The sequence below is a fragment of the Catharus ustulatus genome, chromosome 25 (genome assembly GCF_009819885.2).
Source record: "Catharus ustulatus isolate bCatUst1 chromosome 25, bCatUst1.pri.v2, whole genome shotgun sequence".
Lineage (NCBI taxonomy): Eukaryota > Metazoa > Chordata > Aves > Passeriformes > Turdidae > Catharus > Catharus ustulatus.
The window spans coordinates 2,822,734-2,841,581 of record NC_046245.1 but is presented as its reverse complement, the minus strand read 5'-3'; the positions used below and the strand labels follow the sequence as shown (position 1 = coordinate 2,841,581).

The window sequence follows — 18,848 nt, the reverse complement described above, 5'->3', positions numbered from 1 at the left end:
TTTTTTCCTTATTTTTTAAACATCCCCCAACTGAGCGTTAAAAACCCTCAGAGCCCAATCCTGAGAGGGGGGCACGAAAACACCCAGAAAAAAAAACCCAAAACAGTGATGTCTCCATCCCTCCCGCTCCCCCCACCCTTTTCCATGGATATTTTCCTCCGTGCCATGCCCACGACAGCCACTAGACGGCAATTCCAGCCCGGATTATGGCAGGAAATCATCCTGGAGAAAAGCAGGAGCTGCGGGGCGCGCTGGCTGCAGGTACCGCAAAGGTTTTATTGATGGCTTTGGGGTTTACAGTTCATGCTGGTGAAATTATGGGATTTTTTTGGGTTTTTTGGACGTTTTTTGCATGCAGGAAGAACGCGGACAGGTCCCCCCCAAAGCTCAGCTGCCCCCTCGCTCCTCAGTTGGGGAATTTGGGGGTTTAGGGGATTCCCACGTGGCTCTGTGATTCGTTTTGGGGTTTGAATTGGGGCAGAGAGGGGTGCCCAGAACTGGGGGTGACACCACCAGGGGTGACAAAACCAGGGGAGGTGACAGCACCAGGGGTGACAGCTCCAGGGGAGGTGACAGCACCAGAATTTCCCCATCCTGCCCTGATCCAGGGGTTTGGAAGATTTGGGACCCATCAATGTCCCTCTGACCTCAGGGCGGGTTTCTCTCCTTTAGGGTTTCTCTGTTTTAGGATTTCTCTCCTTTAGGTTTTTGCTCATTTAGGGTTTCTCTCCTTTAGGGTTTCTCTCTTGAAGGTTTCTCTCTTTTAGGATTTCTCTCCTTTGGGATTTCTCTCCTTTGGGATTTCTCTCCTTTAGGGTTCCTCTCCTTTAGGATTTCTCTGTTTTAGGATTTCTCTCTTTTAGGGTTTCTCTCCTTTAAGGTTTCTCTCCTTTGGGATTTCTCTCTTTTAGGGTTTCCCTAATTTAGGGTTTCTCTCCTTTAGGATTTATCTCCTTTAGGATTTATCTCCTTTAGGATTTCTCTCTTTTAGGGTTTCTCTCCTTTAGGGTTTCTCTCCTTTAGGGTTTCTCTCCTTTAGGGTTTTTCTCCTTTAGGGTTTCTCTCTTTTAGGATTTCTCTCCTTTAGGGTTTCTCTCCTTTAGGATTTCTCTCCTTTAGGGTTCCTCTCCTTTAGGATTTCTCTGTTTTAGGGTTTCTCTCTTTTAGGATTTCTCTCCTTTGGGATTTCCCTCCTTTAGGATTTCTCTCCTTCAGGATTTCTCTATTTTAGGGTTTCTCTCCTTTAGGTTTTTGCTCATTTAGGGTTTCTCTCCTTTAGGATTTCCCTCCTTTCGGGTTTCTCTCCTTTAGGGTTTCTCTCTTTAAGGTTTCTCTCTTTTAGGATTTCTCTCCTTTGGGATTTCTCTCCTTTGGGATTTCTCTCCTTTAGGGTTCCTCTCCTTTAGGATTTCTCTGTTTTAGGGTTTCTCTCTTTTAGGGTCTCTCTCTTTTAGGGTTTCTCTCCTTTAAGTTTTCTCTCCTTCAGGATTTCTCTATTTTAGGGTCTCTCTCTTTTAGGGTTTCTCTCCTTTAGGGTTCCTCTCCTTTAGGGTTTCTCTCCATTAATTCTGGAGCAGGTTGATAGAAAAGGAGGAAAAGGAAGGGATGGATTTGCTCCTCCAGCCTGGGGACCTTTAACCCTTTCACTCCCAACCCCTTGGATTCTCCTTCCAGGGATCGGTTTTGGGATCAGGATTGGGATTTCTTGATTTCCAAGGAGGGATGACCCCATCCCCGCTGTGTCCCACCCCAGCTGGGGACAGGAGGTGACAACGGGGACAGCGGGGCGGGCTCAGAGAGCGACCAGAGCTGGGAAAAAAAGCGAAAATTTGGGGAAAACCCTTTGAGCGCGCTGCTGCAAGCCGAGGCGGACGGAAAAGCGGGGATGAGGGAATCCCTGGGAGTGGGGACACAAGTCCTGAGGGTGACAGGGGTGGCTCAGATCTCGATGACAGTGGCCCTGCGCAGGCACAGCGGCGCGTCCGGGGGCACCGCGTTCCTCTTGATGGCGTTGCCGTCGAGCCGCAGCACCTGGAGCCGGGAGTAGTTCATGACATCCACCACGGAGCAGAAACTGCTGATGGAGAACTCTGCGGGTGAGAGGAGATGCGGATAAATCCCCCACGACCTTCCCAAAGGGGATGGGATTTAGTGGGGAATGTTCTGAGTGAGGGAGCTGCAGGAAAATGGGGGGGAAAATGGGAGCAGCCCAAATTCGCGGATTTTTCCTGCGGGTTTGGACTCAACCCCGGGAGCTGAAAGGGTTTTTGGAGGAGCAGGAGGGTTTGTGTCCATCCCAGGGTTTGGAAAATTCCCTGCCCAGCCAGGATGCAGCGCTGGGAGGGTGGAGTCGGACAGAAAACATCCAGCAGGATTTTTCAGCAGCATTTTTTCCATCGCTTTCCAGCAGGATTTGCCTCTCTAACCTCTCTTTGGAGACTCCCCGGGCAGCGTGTCCAGGAGCAGGGATGTCCCTGTCCCTGTCCCTGTCCCTGTCCCTGTCCCTGTCCCTGTCCCTGTCCCTGTCCCCATCCCAGCCTCCCCCTCTCAGCTCCTCCAGCAGCGAAATTCCAGCCCAGCCCAGCCCGGAGATGGAACAAACTCCAAAATACACATTATTTTTGTTTTTCCCCGTGCAGGATTCGAGTCTAGAGGGCAGCAGAGCTCCAGGCCTGGCTGCTGCTGCTGGATGAAGGCAGCGGGTGCTGGGGGGGCCACGCTGGGATTTGGGGGGGTGCAGCCACTGGGGGACCCTCGGTGGGGAGGGATGTGCCCAAGGGGCGCTCCTGGAGCTGCATCCCCGCTCCTGGGGGGGTGGGAAGGTCGGCAGGACCCGCAGAGGAGGAGGAGGAGGAGGAGGAGGAGGATGAGGAGGAAGGGGGGTGAGGGGGAGGAGCAGCCGGCGGTGGCTCCGCGGTGTCCGTGGGCAGACGGCGGCAGCTCCGGCTGTGGAAAGCGAACCCTCGGGAATCTGTTCCCGTGTCTGTGCTGCCGGCAGATCCCGCTGCGGGGTTCTGGGTTTGCACTGCAACAGCTGAGGCTGCGCTGACTCCTTCCTGCTCCCACCGCATCCCCATTCCCTGCTCCAGTTCCCATCCCTGTTCCTGTTCCACTTCCCATCCTCATTACCTGTTCCTCTTGCTGTTCCCATCCCCATTCCCCATTCCCATTCCCATTCCCATTCCCATTCCAATTCCAATTCCCATTCCCATTCCCCATTCTCATTCCCATTCAATTCCCATCCACCATTCCCTATCCCAGTTCCCATTCCTGTTCCTATTGCCATTGCCATTCCCCATTCCCATTCCCACTCCTGTCCCCATTCCCATTCCCATTCAATTCCCATCCCCATTTCCTATTTCCCATTCCCATTCCTCCATTCCCATCCCCATTCCTGTTCCTCTTGCTGTTCCCATTCTCATTCCCCATTCCCCATTCCTATTCCCCATTCCTATTTCCCATTCCCCATCCCATCCCCATCCCATCCCATCCCATCCCATCCCATCCCATCCCATCCCATCCCATCCCATCCCATCCCATCCCATCCCATCCCATCCCATCCCATCCCATCCCATCTCCATCCCATTCCCCATTCCCCATTCCCCATTCCCCATTCCCCATTCCCCATTCCCCATTCCCCATTCCCCATTCCAGTCCTACTCTCACCTCCTGGAAGGTGTGTGGGGATTTTTTCCCCGTTTTTTTCCTGGGTTTATTATTTTTTCCCGAGTTTATTATTATTTTTTTTCCCCGGTTTATTATTATTTTTTCCCGGGTTTATTATTATTTTTCCCGGGTTTATTTTCCCAGCCCGTGTCCATGACCAGCAGCCCCAGAACGATCCGTTCCCTTTGTTTGTTTGTTTGTGCGCGCGGGGCAGGGAGCGCCGGGGCTGGCGGGATCGGGACAGGGACAAAGCTGGGACACGCGGGGACTCTGGGGACACCCGTGGGGCTGGGCAGGGGACAGAGGGGCTGGCAGTGTCCCTGTCCCCTGTGGAGGCACTGAGCAGTGTCCCTGTCCCCTGTGAGTGTCCCTGTCCCCTGTACTGGCATTGGGAGTGTCCCTGTCCCCTGGGAGTGTCCCTGTCCCCTGTGCTGGCACTGGGGGATGTCCCTGTCTCTTGTGGTGGCACTGCCCAGGCTGTTCTGTGTCCCCAGCGTGGCTTTGGGGACCCCCCAGCTCTGCCCCCTCCTGGCCTCTCCCCAGGTGCTTCATCCCCTGCTTGTCATCATCGCCACCCCCAGGAGCTGCTCAGGCTCCCCAGAACCCCCAAAATCCCGTGCAGGGATCCCACAGGAACCCCCCGGGCTGGGCCAGCACAGCTCCCACGCCTGCCCTGCTCAGAAATCCTCACAAACCCCAAACCCCTGCTCCAGATCCTATCCCGTAGCTTACAAACCCCAAACCCCTGCTCCACAAATCCCAAACCCCTGCGCCAAATCCTATCCCATGGCTCACAAACCCCAAATCCCTGCTCCAACCATCACCACATGCCCCACAAACCCCAAATCCCTGCTCCAACCCCACCCCATAACTCACAAACCCCAATTCCCTGCTCCACAATCCCCACCCCATAGCTCACAAATCCCAAACCCCTGCTCCACAAACCCCAAACCCTGCTCCAACCCCAAACCCCTGCTCCAAACCCCACCCCATGGCTCACAAACCCCAAATTCCTGCTCCAACCCCCACTCCACAGCTCACAAACCCCAAACCCCTGCTCCAAATCCTATCCCATAGCTCACAAACCCCAAATCCCTGCTCCAACCCCGAAACCCCTGCTCCAAATCCTATTCTGCAGCTCACAAACCCCAAACCCCTGCTCCAACACCCAAACCCCTTTCCACAAACCCCAAACCCCTGCTCCAAACCCCACCCCATGGCTCACAAACCCCAAACTCCTGCTCCAACCCCCACCCCATAGCTCACAAACCCCAAATCCCTGCTCCAACCATCACCCCATGGCTGAGAAACCCCAAACCCCTGCTCCAACTCCCAAACCCCTGCTTCAAACCCCACTTCATGGCTCACAAACCCCAAACCCCTGCTCCAAATCCTATCCCATAGGTCACAAACCCCAAATTCCTGCTCCAAGTCCTATCCCATAGCTCACAAACCCCAAACCCCTGCTCCACAAACCCCAAATCCCTGCTCCAATCCCCACCCCATAACTCACAAACCCCAAATCCCTGCCCCACAAACCCCCACCCCTCCCTGTGCCTCCCCCAGCCCCGCTCACCGTCGATCTGGTTCCCCTGCAGGTACAGGTTCTCCAGGTTGGTGTTGACGCGCGGGATCTTCTGCAGCCGGTTGTAGGACAGGTCCAGCTCCAGGATGCTGCTGCTGTTGAAGGTGTTGCTGGAGAGCCCTTGGTTGGTCAGGCTGTTGTGGGACATCCTGACGTAGAGCAGCCGAGGGGACACCTGGAAATACTCATCAGGGATGGCGTTGATGTAGTTGTACTCCAGGTAGAGCTGCTCCAGCGACGCCGGGAGCCCGTCGGGCACCTTGCGGAGGTTGTTGTAGCTCAGATCGGCCAAGATCAGCGAGCTCAGCCCTTTGAGGGACGCCCCCATCTCAAAAATGAAATTGTGACTGAGGTAGAGCGCCGTGAGGTTCTCCAACCCCTCCAGAGCGCTGGCAGGCACCTTGGAGATGTGGTTGTAGGAGAGGTGGAGCTCCCGCAGCGAGCGCGGCAGCGGCGCCGGCAGCCGCGTCAGGTTGTTGTTATTCATGTAGAGCCTCTCCAACCGCTGCAGCTTCCCAAAAACCCTCTTCCCCATCCTCTCACTCCCAATCTGATTGTTGTGCAGCGCCAACCACTCCAACTCCGTGGCGTTGTCGAAGGCGCCCTCCTGGATGGCGGTGACGAGATTGTTCTGGAAATAAACGTACTTCATGCGCGAGGGCACGAAGGGCAGGTAGCGCAGGTTGCGCGTGTCGCAGTACATGGCGGCCGAGAAGTTGGGGGGACAGTCACACTCTTGGGGACACCGCCAGGGCGCGGCTTGCTGCGGTTCGGGCTCGGGTTCGGGCTCGCTGTCGGTGGCCGAGGGGTAGGAGTAGGCGTACGCGGGGCTCTCCTCCTCGTAGTAGGGCACGTAGTTGTAGGAGGAGACGCGGGATTGGCGCAGGTAGTACTGGAGCCACGCCAGGTCCTCCTCCTCGTTGTACTGGGCCAGCGAGGAGGAGCAGAGCGCGGCCAGCAGGAGGATGAGGGTGGTGGCCCAAGGCATGGCGATGCAGGGACCTGGGAGGGGATAAAGGTGGAGAGGATGAGCTGGGGGAGGAGGGGAGGAGGGAACATGACATGAAAATCCGTGTGGGGGGTGATGGGATCTTCCCCTGTGTCACCTCGAGGAAATGTCCAGCCCGGTGGAGATTTGGGAGAAATGGGTGGAGATTTGGGAAAAGCCTGGTGGAGATCTGGGAGAAACCTCCATGCCAGTGGAGATTTGGGAAAAACCAGTGAAGATTTGGGCAAACCTCCATCCCAGTAGAGATTCCACTCCATGCCAGTGGAAATTTGGGAAAAGAACAGTGAAGATTTGGGAAAAGCCCAGTGGAGATCTGGGAAAAACCTCCATGCCAGTGGAGATCTGGGAGAAACCTCCATGCCAATGGAAATTTGGGGGGAACCTCCATTCCTGGTGGAGATTTGGGAAAAATCAGTGAAGATTTGGGAAAAACCACCAATCCCTGGTGGAGATTTGGGAGAAACCAGTGAAGATTTGGGAAAAACCTCCATTCCGGTGGAAATCTGGGGGGAATCTTTGTCCTCAATGGAGATTTGGGAAAAATCAGAGAAGATTTGAGATGAACTTCTGTCCTCAGTGGAGATTTGGGGGGAACCAGTGAAGATTTGAGAGAAACTTCCATGCCAGTGAAAACTTGGAGGTAAACTCCATCCCTAGTGGAGATTTGGGAAAAAACAGTGAAGATTTTGGGAAAAACCTCCCTGCCAGTGGAAATTCAGGGGGGGAACCTCCATCCCAGTGGAAATTTGGAAAAATCAGTGAAGATTTGGGAAAAACCTCCATCCCTGGTGGACATTTGGGAGAAATCAGTGAAGATCTGGGAGAAACCTCCATTCCAGTGGAAATTTGGGAAAAACCAGTGAAGATCTGGGAGAAACCTCCATTCCAGTGGGAATTTGGAAAAAATCAATGAGTATTTGGGAAAAACCTCCATCCCAGTAGGAAACTTGGAGGTAAACTCCATCCCTAGTGGAGATTTGGGAAAAACCAGTGAAGATCTGGGAAAAACCTCCATGCCAGTGGAAATTTGGGAAAAAACAGTGAAGATTTTGGGAAAAACCTCCATGCCAGTGGAAATTCAGGGGGGAACCTCCATCCCAGTGGAGATTTGGGAGAAACCAGTGGAGATCTGGGAGAAACCTCCATCCCAGTGGAGATTTGGGAAAAACTGGTGAAGATTTGGGAAAAGCCTCCATCCCAGTAGATATTTGGGAGAAACCAATGGAGATTTGGGAAAAACCAGTGAAGATTTGGGAAAAGCCTCCATCCCAGTAGATATTTGGGAGAAACCAATGGAGATTTGGGAAAAACCTCCATCTCAGTGGAGATCTCCCAGTAGAAATCTGGGGGGAATCTTGGTTCTCAATGGAGATTTGGAAAAAATCTCCATTCCAGTGGAAACTTGGAGGTAAACTCCATTCCTAGTGGAGATTTGGGAGAAACCAGTGAAGATTTGGGAAAAACCTCCATGCCAGTGGAAATTTGGGAAAAAACAGTGAAGATTTTGGGAAAAACCTCCATGCCAGTGGAAATTCAGGGGGGAACCTCCATCCCAGTGGAAATTTGGAAAAATCAGTGAAGATTTGGGAAAAACCACCAATCCCTGATGGACGTTTGGGAGAAACCAGTGAAGATCTAGGAGAAACCTCCATCCCAGTAGAGATTTGGGAAAAACCAGTGAAGATTTGGGAAAAATCTCCATTCCAGAGGGAATTTGGAAAAAATCAATGAGTATTTGGGAAAAACCTCCATCCCAGTGGGAAACTTGGAGGTAAACTCCATCCCTAGTGGAGATTTGGGAGAAACCAGTGAAGATTTGGGAAATATCTCCATGACAGTGGAAATTTGGGGAGAACCTCCATCCCAGTAGGGATCTCCCAGTGGAAATCTGGGGGGAATCTTGGTCCTCAATGGAGATTTGGGAAAAACAAGTGAAGATTTGGGAGAAACCTCCATCCCAGTGGAGATTTGGGAGGAGATTTGGGATGAACTTCTGTCCTCAGTGGAAATTTTTAGGGAACCAATGAAGATTTGGGAGAAACCAGTGAAGATTTATTCATGAGCTCCTGATTTCTGCCCAATTCCATTTCCATTTCTGGGCAGAGGACGCACCCTGGGCTCTGTGTGAGGTCACACAAGGCACTGCCTCTGCATGGGAGTGAGGAGAAGGAATTTGGGGAAGGGATTTGAATTCTCTGGCTGAGAGGGGAAGCTGCCAGATCAGGGGGATTTTGGGAACTTGAGGAATCTTTGGAAGGAGCTGGAGGTGATTTGAACGAGCTGGGGGTTCTTTTGAGGGAGCTGGAGGGGATTTTGAATGAGCTGGAGGTGCTTTTTGAAGGAGCTGGAGGGGATTTGAGGGAGCTGGAGGTGATTTGAATGAGCTGGAGGTGCTTTTTGAAGGAGCTGGAGGAGATTTTGAATTAACTGGGGATGCTTTTGAAGGAGCTGGAGGTGATTTGAAGGAACTGGAGGTGATTTGAATGAGCTGGGGGTTCTTTTGAAGGAGCTGGAGGTGCTTTTTGAAGGAGCTGGAGGTGATTTGAGGGAGCTGGAGCTGCTTTTGAAGGAACTGAGGTTCTTTTGAAGGAGCTGGAGGTGCTTTTGAAGGAGCTGGAGGTGCTTTTGAAGGATCTATTTATTCTCACTGGTGACAGCAATCGCTGTGGGTTTCATCCCGCTCTCCCTTCCCCCACAGAATTCAGGATGCAGATCCTGGTAAACAAATCGCTCCTGATTTTCAGAGCTGAGATTTCCCAGTTTCCCCCAGGCAGGAGAAGGGACAACACCTTCGATGTCACCAGGGAGAGGGGACATCCAAAGCAGGACACAAACCCATCCCTGTGGCCAGGTGGGGCTGCAGAGGGAGAATTGCAGCTCTGGAATCCTCCAACCTCCCCATCCCGGGATGAATGAGCACACGGGGTGTTCCCGCAGCCAGGCAGTTTGAAATCCCTCCAGGAATTTCGCTGCTGGGAGCGGGGAGAGGATCCGACGTGGCTGGGAGGGGACAGTGCCAGCACGGAGCCGGGGTGGCCCTGAGGTCACCTGGTGGCCCTGGTGGTGGCCCACAGAGTGTCCTGGCTGCCACCCTCGGGGAATTAAAAAAAGGGGTTGATGCAGGTTTGGGTTTTCTCTTTTTTCGCTCAGCTCGGGATGCTGAGGATGCTGAGTGCCACGGAGAGCTTGGCAGGGGCAGAGGAGTTCCTGCTCCTCCTCCTCCTCCTGCTGCTCCAGGGCTCTGTGCCTGCTCATACCACAGCCTGCAGCTTCTCCACCCTCCTGGCAGCCCCTTCTCGGGGGCCCCTTTGGGGCAAAACCCCATCCTTGGGGGAAAAACCCATTGCTAGGGGGAAAAACCCCATCTCTAGGGGAAAAAATCCCATCCCTGGGGGAGAAATCCCATCCCTGGGGGGAAAATCCCATTACTAGAGGAAAAAGCCCCATCCCTGGGGGAAAAAATCCCATCCTGGGGGAGAAACTCCATCCCTGAGGGAAAAAATCCCATCTATGGAGGAGAAATCCCATTGCTAGAGGAAAAAACCCCATCCCTGGGAGAAAAAATTCCATCCTGGGGGGAGAAACTCCATCCCTGGGGGCAAATCCCATTCCTTGGAGGAGAAATCCCCAACCCTGAAGGAAAAAACCCCATCCATAGGGGAGAAATCCCATCCCTGGGGGGAAACTCCATCCCTGGGGGCCAAAAATCTTGTCCTTGGGGGAGAATTCCCATCCCTGGAGGAAAATCCTCATCCTTGAGGGGAAAATCCCCATCCATGGGGGCAAAAATCCCATCTCTGGGGGGCAAAAATCCCATCCATGAGGGGGAAACCCCATCCTTGGGGGCAAAAAACAATTCCTGGAGGCAAAAACCCATCCTTGGGGGGAAAAACCCTATCCCTGTGAGGGGAAAAACCCCATCCCTGTGGGGAAAAAAAACTTCCTTGGGGAAAAAATCCCTATACTTGGGGACAAAAACCCATTCCTGGGGGCAAAACCCTCATCCCTGAGGGGAAAAATCCCATTCCTGTGGGAAAATCCCCAATTCCTGGAGGAAAAACCCCATTCCTGGAGGACAAATCCCATTCCTAGAAGCAAAACCCTCATCCCTGAGGGGAAAAATCCCATTCTTGTGGGTAAAATCCCCATTCCTGGTGTCCCACCTCCTTTCCCAGTGCCGCCCTTCAGCCCTGCTGGTGACCCCAAGATCTGTCCCCAGCAGACCCCTCGTGCTTTGTGGGGTTTTCCTCCCCTTTCCTGGGGTTTCACCCCGGGTTTGGGGTGGGATGTGGCCCTGGTGTCCCCTCCTGGTGTCCCTGTCCTGGGCCAGGGGCTGCCATGGGGGCAGGGATTTGGGGTGAGGATTGTGGGGCCGTCCATGGGGTCAGGGCGGTGCTGCTGGGCCAGGTATGGAATCAATTCCCAACTGGGATGGGATTGATGGGATCCATGGGATGGGATTTATGGGATTTATGGGATTTATGGGATTTATGGGATTTATGGGATGGGATCCATGGGATTTATGGGATGGGATCCATGGGATTTATGGGATTTATGGGATTTATGGGATGGGATCCATGGGATGAGATTTATGAGATTTATGGGATGGATCCATGGGATGGGATCTATGGGATGGGACGGGATTTATGGGACCCATGGGATTTATGGGATGGGATTTATGGGATTGATGGGATGGGATCCATAGGATGGGATTTATGGGATGAGATTTATGGAATGGGATTTATGGGATTGATGAGACCTATGGGATTGATGAGATTTATGGGATTTGTGAGATTGGTGGGATTGATGGGATGGGGGCACTGCCCAGCCTGGATGGACATGGGGGAAAGCTCCAGATCCCAAAAAAACGGACATGGAGGGGCAGGAGGGCAGGAGGGGAGATGGGATGGGACGGGAGAGGAGCAGCAGGAAAGGAGGGAAGGGAGAAGGACGTGAGGAAAAAGGGGACAGGAGAGAAGAGGGGCAGCAGGAAAAAGGGGTGAGAAGGGAGAGGGTCACGAGGAGAGGTGGGTGAGAAGGGAGAGGGGCAGCAGGAAGGGTGGGATGGAGAGGAGCAGCAGGAAAAGTGGGTGAGAAGGGAGATGGCATCAGGAAAAGTGAGCAGGAGAGAGGAGCAGCAGGAGAACTGGGCAGCAGGAGAGACGGGCACAGGGAAAAGTGGGTGGGAAAGGAGATGGGCATGAGGAAAAGGGGTGGGAAAAGGAGATGGGCACCGGGAGAAGAGGTGGGAAAAGGAGATGGGCACCGGGAAAATTGGGCAGGAGGGGGAAGCGTCAACCTGGCAGCTCCGTCTCTCCAGCTGTGCCACCCCTGGCGCTGCCAGAAATCAAAATTTAAAAAAAAAATAAAAAATAAAAAATAATTATAATGACAAGCAGGGACTCACCCAGGCGCGCTCCTCCTGTGCAGACGCTGCTCGGGGCTGTGCCGTGGCACCGGCAGCATGGGCGGGTGGTGATTCCCGAGCCGCGCCGGGTGCCCGCCCCAGATCCCGGAGCAAATATCGCTTCTCCTGCCAGGGCAGCGATTTTGGGGAGTGACCTCCGAGCCGCGGCTTCGCAGGAGAGGCTGGAGAGCCCCTGGTGCTGCCTGGTTATAAATAACCCGCGATTTCTTTCCTCCCTCTCTCTCTCTCTGTCTTTTCTCTCCCTGGCACTTTGCAGGCTCCCTCTGGAGAACGATTTAGCGGCATCGCGATGTTGTTTTTCAGGGCTCTCCTGCGTTTCTCATCAGGAGGCCAGATTAGGGAATATCAGGTTTTGGAGGTGCTGAGGATGGGAATTTTTTTTGGGGGGGGAAAAACAAGGAATTATCCGGAATTTTTGCACTCGCAGTCGGCCCTGCTGCTCCGCAGGAAGCCTCAGTTTGTGCAGCGCTGCCGTTCAATATTTGGGATAAACATTTGCAGGGACGATAAGGGGGCAGCATCCAAAGTAAATAAATTGCCGAAAAAAGGGGCCACTGTGACAGCGGGGATTGGGGTTTGGCAGCGCGGGGATGCCAAGCTGGCGTTTCTGCAGGAGGGGGAAACCCGCCGGGATGGGGGTCGTTCTGCCTGTGGGGTTGGGGTTTTATTCATCACCCCAGGGATTGAGGTTTTATCCATCCTGTGGGGTTGGGAATCTCATTTATCCTGTGAGATTGGAGTCTCGTCCACCCCCTGGGATTGGGGTTTTATCCATCCTGTGGGATTGGGGTTTTATCCATCTCCTGGGATTTGGGGTCTCATCCATCCCGTGGGATTGGGGTTTTATCCATCCCCTGGGATTGGGAATCTCATTTATCCTGTGGGGTTGGGGTCTCATTCATCCCCCCCCGGAGATTTGGGGTCTCATTCATTCTGTGAGATTTGGGGTCTCATTTATCCTGTGGGACTGGGGTCTCATCCATCCCCTGGGATTGGGGTTTTATCCATCCTGTGGGATTGGAGTCTCATTTATCCTGTGGGATTGGGGTTTTATCCATCCCCCCTGGGATTTGGGGTTTCATTCATTCTGTGAGATTTAGGGTTTTATCCATCCCATGAGATTTGGGATCTCATCCATCCCCTGGTATTTGGGTCTCATTTATCCTGTGGGATTTGGGATCTCATCCATCCCATGGGATTGGGGTCTCGTTCTTCATGTAGGGTTGGGGTTTTATCCATCCCCTGGGACTGGGGGCTCGTTCTTTCTGTGGGATTGGGATCTCATCCATCCCCCCTGGGATTTGGGGTCTCATCCATCAACCCCTGAGATTTGGGATCATCCATCCTGTGTGAATTGGGATCTCATCCATCCCATGGGATTAGGGCCTCATCCATCAACCCCTGGAATTTGGGGTCTCATCCATCCTGTGAGATTTGGGGTCTCATCCATCCTTCCCCTGGAATTTGGGGTCTCATCCATCCCCCCAAGGCTCAACCAGGGTCGGGATGGTGGGGACAAGGACAAGGAGAATCCTGAGGGTGATCCGTGGTTGGGAAGAGATTTTGGGGCTCATCCCAGAGTCCGGGAAGGGAAGGGAAGGGAAGGGAAGGGAAGGGAAGGGAAGGGAAGGGAAGGGAAGGGAAGGGAAGGGAAAAGGAAAACCTCTGAGCATCCCTTGCCCAGCTCCAGCCGAGCTCCCGGATCCTCCCGGAGCCTGGAATGATTTAGTGGAGCTCAGCAGGTGCCAGCTCCCCCTCTGGTCTCCATTTCTCCTTGTTTTCCACAGAAAATTCCCAGCCAAAACATCCTCCCGGGGGAGCCCTGCGGGGATCCTGAGGGAGCAGCAGGAGGAGGAGGAGCGGGGATGCGAGGGGAGCTTGGAGGGACACGCTGTACAGCGGGGACTCGGCCAGAAATCCCGAATATTTGGGAAGGGAAATGCACCTGGAAAGCACAGCCCGTCTGCAGAGAGTGGGGGCTGTGGGGAAAGTGGGAAAAGAGGGGAGGGAAAGGGGGGAAAACCCCAGGGAAGGGAGGAAAACCCCAGAGGGGGGAGCTGGGGGAGTTTTTCATCCCCTCCTGTTGCAGTGGCAGCTGGAGAAGGGAGGGGCTGGAGGTTTTGGGATGTTGGAGGGAACCAAATTCCCAGAAAATTGGTGAGAGGCAGCCAGGACCTTCTGCTGCTGTGGGAGCGTCTCTGGCCAGCAGCTCTGAGGGTTTCAGGGCTGGAGGGTTTTTCTGGAAAAGCCGAAGATGCCCAGCTAAGGGGATGAGGAATTCCGGCCTCCCCGGCTTCTGGGAGTTTAAAGGATCCCTCGGGAGGAGGAATCCTCAGTGGGGAGGAACCCTCTGCTGAGGATCCATCCCTGCTCCAGACGGCTCTGAATGGTGCCATTCCCGCTTCTTTATGGTTCCATTCCCACTTCTTTTGTGGTGCCATTCCCCATTTTTTGTGGCACCATTCCCGCATTTCTTGTGGTGCCATTCCCCATTTCTTGTGGCTCTATTCCCACTTTTCTTGTGGTGCCATTCCCACATTTCTTGTGGTGCCATTCCTGCATTTCTTGTGGTGCCATTCCCATTTTTTTTTAATGGTGCCATTCCCACATTTTTTGTGGTGCCACATCCCTTTTTCCAGCCTGAGCCAGAGAATTTCAGCCCCCGAGTGCTCCCCACAGAGCCCAGCACCTTCTGTCCAATCTCATCCCAACCACACCGGGATTATCTCAGGGAAGGAAGAATTTTCCATCTGAACAACCCCAGGAGGTTTTTTCCCTTTTTTTTCTCCATCCATCCCTGGAATCTCGTGCTCCAGTGATTCCCCAAGTCCTGAAGTTCCTGGCAGAGCTCCCGTGGCACGAGGAGGGAGCTCCCTGCTCCCACTGCTTCCATCCCAGCTCCTCGTGCTTCCCAAATGACTTCCATGGCATTTTCCCACATTTTCCCCTCAAAAACACCAATTCCTGCTGCTGGCTGCTCAGAGGAAACCTGGAGCTTCATCTGAAAGAGTTTTGGGGCTCATCCCATTGTCCCCAAGCTCATGGCAGTGTCCCCAAGCTCGTCCTGGTGACCCCAGGCTCATCCTGGTGTCCCAAATCTCATCCCAGTGTCCTCAGGCTCATTCTGGTCTCCCAAATATCATCTCAGTGTCCCCAGGTTCATCCCAGTGTCCCAAAGCTCATCCCATTGTCCCAAAGCTCATCCCAGTGTCCCCAAGCTCATCCCAGTGTCCCAAAATTCATCCTGGTGTCTCAAAGCTCATCCCAGTGTCCCCAAGCTCATCCCAGTGTCCCAAAGCTCATCCCAGTGTCCCCAAGCTCATCCCAGTGTCCCCAAGCTCATCCCAGTGTCCCCAGGATCATCCCATTGTCCAAAAGCTCATCCCAGTGTCCCCAAGCTCATCCCAGTGTCCCCAAGCTCATCCCAGTGTCCCCAGGCTCATCCCATTGTCCAAAAGCTCATCCCAGTGTCCCCAGGCTCATCCCATTGTCCAAAAGCTCATCCCAGTGTCCCCAGGCTCATCCCAGTGTCCCAAAGCTCATCCCAGTGTCCCCAAGCTCATCCTGGTGTCCTCAGGCTCATCCCATTGTCCCAAAGCTCATCCCAGTGTCCCTGGGGTGTCCTGCAAAGCTGTCACAATCCCCCCATCCCTGTCCCCTCATCCCTGTCCCCTCCATGCCATTTTCCCCCTTTTCCCCCCAAAAGCCCCAATCCCTGCTCTGGCTGCTCAGAGGAGCCCGGAGCCAGCAGCAGGAGCTGGGAATGTTCTGGAATTCCTGACATCCCCCAGTCCTTTATCAGCGCTCAGTCCCATCTGGAACACTCCAGGATCCCTGTCTGCATCTCATCCGTGCCTGCTTTGCTTTGCTTTGCTTTTCCAAACCGAGCAGGGATTGTTTGGGATGGAATTTTTCCAGCTGTTTTGATCAAATCCTTCAGAGTTTCATATCTGGGAGCAGCGAGTCTGGCCCGGATTTGCCTTTAATCCTCCAGTCCCGGGAGCTTCCCCACGGATGGACACGGATTTCTGGGGATGCAGGAGCTGGATGAGTCCCAAAAAACAAAACAACAAAACATTTCCCTGCTGCTCCTGCCAGGCTGAGCCCCGGATGAGGGATGGAGGGAGGGAGGGAGGATTAAATCAGCCACTGTCAGGCTCCTTCAGCAGCTTCCTGGATTTTTACTCATGGAAATTTCTGCTCCTTCCAAGGATCTCAGCCTTGCTGCTGTGTCCTCCCTGTGTCCCTGTCCCAGGATGAATCAGCAATTCCAGGGATTGGACATCCCTGTCCCCAGACCTTGACCCTAAAGGCAAATCCCTGAGGATCTGCAGGCCCCAATGCTCTTCCTCCTCTTCCTCATTTTTCTTTTCTTCCTCATCTTCCTCCTCTTCCTCCTCTTCCTCCTCTTCCTCCTCTTTTTTCTTTTCCACCTCTTCTTCCTCTTCCTCTTCTTTGTCTTCTTCCTCTTCTTCCTCTCTCCAGGTGCCTCAGGATTGCTTCATCCATGCAGGGAACCTTCTTCTTCCTCCTTTTCCTCCTCTTCCTCCTCTCCCTCCTTTTCCTCCTCCTTCTCCTATTTCTCCTTTCCCTTATCTTCCTCCTCTTCCTTCCCTTCCTCCTCTTCCTCCTCTTCTTCCAGCCATTCCCTGGAGAGAGTTCTGATCTCTGCAGGCCCCTGGGAATCCTCTGTGTCCATGGATTATCCACATGAGTTCACATCCCATGGATTCACATCCCATGGATTATCCCCATGGATTCACATCCCATGGATCTTCCCCATGGATACACATCCCCATGGATTCACATCCCATGGATTCACATCCCATGGATCTTCCCCATGGATTCACATCGCATGGGTTCACACTCTCATGGATTATCCCCATGGATTATCTCCATGGATTCACATCCCCATGGATTCACACCCTCATGGATTATCCCCATGGATTATCTCCATGGATTCACACCCCCATGGATTCACACCCTCATGGATTATCCCCATGGATTCACATCCCATGGATTATCCCCATGGATTCACATCCCATGGATTCACATCCCATGGATTCACACCCCCATGGATTATACCCATGGATTATCCCCATGAATTCACATCCCATGGATTCACACCCTCATGGATTCAAATCCTCATGGAACATCCCATGGATCCACACCCCCTCTTGGATTATCCCCATGGATTCACACCCCATGGATTCACATCCCATGGATTATCCCCATGGATTATCCCCGTGGATTCACATCCCCATGAATTCACACCCCAAGGACTCACTTCCCATGGATTCACATCCCCATGGATTATCCACATGGATTCACACCCCCATGAATTCACACCCCCATGGATTATCCCCATGAATTCACATCCCAGGATATCCCCCAGAGCTCTGCCAAGGCCAAATCTCCCCCAGGGCCTGTGGAAGGAAGGGTAGGGAAGGGAACCCTGCGGGATTCAGGGATTGTGGGATCCCTTTGGGATGGAGGCAGCAGTCCCACATCTGGCTGGGGCAGGGAGGAGGAGCCACCCCTGCCTCGACCTCCCCGCTCACCCCTAGCCTCCCTTTTCCCTTTTTTTCCCTTCCCAGCCACGCATTCTTCAGCCCAAACAACATTCTTGGATGGAGATTTGAGGGAATCTGGAGGGACTCGGTCACCCGGAGACGGAGCAACAGCCGAGCTGGAAACTCTGAGCGGGGCTGCTCCCGGAGCTCCTGGAATGGCCAGAATTCCATGGGAGGTGTTCAGCAGCTTCCCCGGCGTGGGGAGAGCAGCCTGTGCTGAGGGAGGGACAGAAAATCCCAAATTGTCCCTTCCTGTCCCCGGCTGGGAGCTGGGAAATGTTGGGGAATGTTGGGGAATGTTGGGAAATGTTGGGAAATGTTGGGGAATGTTGGAGAATGCTGAGGAATGTTGGGGAATGTTGGGAAATTTTGGGGAATGTTGGGGAATGTTGGGAATTGCTGGGAAATGTTGGGAAATGTTGGGGAATGTTGGGGAATGTTGGGAATTGCTGGGAAATGTTGGGGAATGTTGGGGAATGTTGGGGAATGTTGGGGAATGTTGGGGAATGCTGGGGAATGTTGGGACATGTTGGGACATGTTGGGAATTGCTGGGAAATTTTAGGAAATGTTGGGAAACATTGGGAATTGCTGGAAATGCTGAGAAACGCTGAGATATGCTGGGAAATGTTGGGAATTGCTGGGAAATTTTGGGGGAAAGGTTGGGAATTGCTGGAAATGCTGAGAAACATTGGGAATTGCTGGGAAATGCTGGGACAACATTTTCCCCATCCTGCCTTAATTCCAGGCTCAGAATCTCACGTGATTCCTGTCTGGTGTCTCTGGGTCTGTGGGGTTCTTGTGCGGTGGGCTCATCCTGGCAGCTCCCAGCCCCACAGAATCCCTACAGCCCATCCCAAACTCACAATCCCATGGAATGTCCTTGGAGCCCATCCCAAACTCCCAGCCCTATGGAATCCTTGCAGCATATTCCAAACTGAATCCTTACATTCCATCCCAAGCTCTCAATCCCACTGAATCCCTACAGCCCATCCCAAACTGAGTCCTTGCTGCCCATCCCAAACTCCAAATCCCACTGAATCCTTACAGCCCATCCCAGACTTCCAATCCCACTGAATCCTTATATTCCATCCCAAACTGAATCCTTACAGCCCATCTCAAACTGAATCCTTACATTCCATCCCAAACTCCCAACCCCACAGAAGTGCCTCTGGATCCCCTCTGGCCTCAGGGGGTTCCACCCCCTTCCCTGCAAACCCAATTCCCTAAATTCCCCAATTCCCCCGTCCCTCCAGGCTGCGCTCGGCACAGGGAGGGTCAGAGCTCCTCTCAGCCACTGGAAAAACGGTCCTGGCAAAGGTTAAGGGATTAATCTGGAGCAGAGCTGGAAACTCTGAAGCGTTTCCTCCTCCTGCCGTTCCCTCGTGTCCCTGGACTGCTCTGACACCTCCATGGAGACGCGGCCAAACACATCTGGGGCTTTCCAGAGGAGCCTGCCGGGATTATCCCGGGACAAACCCCACAGCAGGACAGCAGGGAGCTGCGGGGCCACCGAGTCCGTCTGGGCTCGGGTCTGGGGTGTGGATGTGCCATGGGACAATCCCAGCAGGATTGGGGTGCTGATCCCA

General features: G+C 53.5%; 1 protein-coding gene and 1 long non-coding RNA gene across 2 annotated transcripts; one reads left to right on the top strand and one right to left on the bottom strand.

The window, feature by feature from the left end:
* Positions 1 to 200: 200 nt before the first annotated feature.
* On the top strand, positions 201 to 17,571 carry LOC117007264. Its single transcript, XR_004420103.1, has 4 exons — positions 201 to 261; positions 11,945 to 12,046; positions 13,476 to 13,660; positions 17,286 to 17,571. It is a non-coding gene; the product is annotated as an uncharacterized LOC117007264 (long non-coding RNA).
* Positions 1,506 to 11,938, bottom strand: FMOD (fibromodulin). Its single transcript, XM_033080272.1, has 3 exons — positions 11,668 to 11,938; positions 5,243 to 6,253; positions 1,506 to 2,090 (listed from the first exon to the last, which is right to left on the bottom strand). Exons 2-3 carry the CDS (start codon positions 6,237 to 6,239, stop codon positions 1,939 to 1,941), a joined length of 1,149 nt encoding a protein of 382 aa, XP_032936163.1. The 5' UTR covers positions 6,240 to 6,253; positions 11,668 to 11,938; the 3' UTR covers positions 1,506 to 1,938.
* Positions 17,572 to 18,848: the final 1,277 nt, after the last annotated feature.

Bases quoted from the DNA above. Each gene is read 5' to 3' on its own strand.
- FMOD (XM_033080272.1), bottom strand. From the start codon at position 6,239: ATGCCTTGGGCCACCACCCTCATCCTCCTGCTGGCCGCGCTCTGCTCC. The intron at 2,091-5,242 runs GTGAGCGGGGCT...TCTCACCCGCAG, and splicing joins GCAGGGGAACCAGATCGACG to AGTTCTCCATCAGCAGTTTC.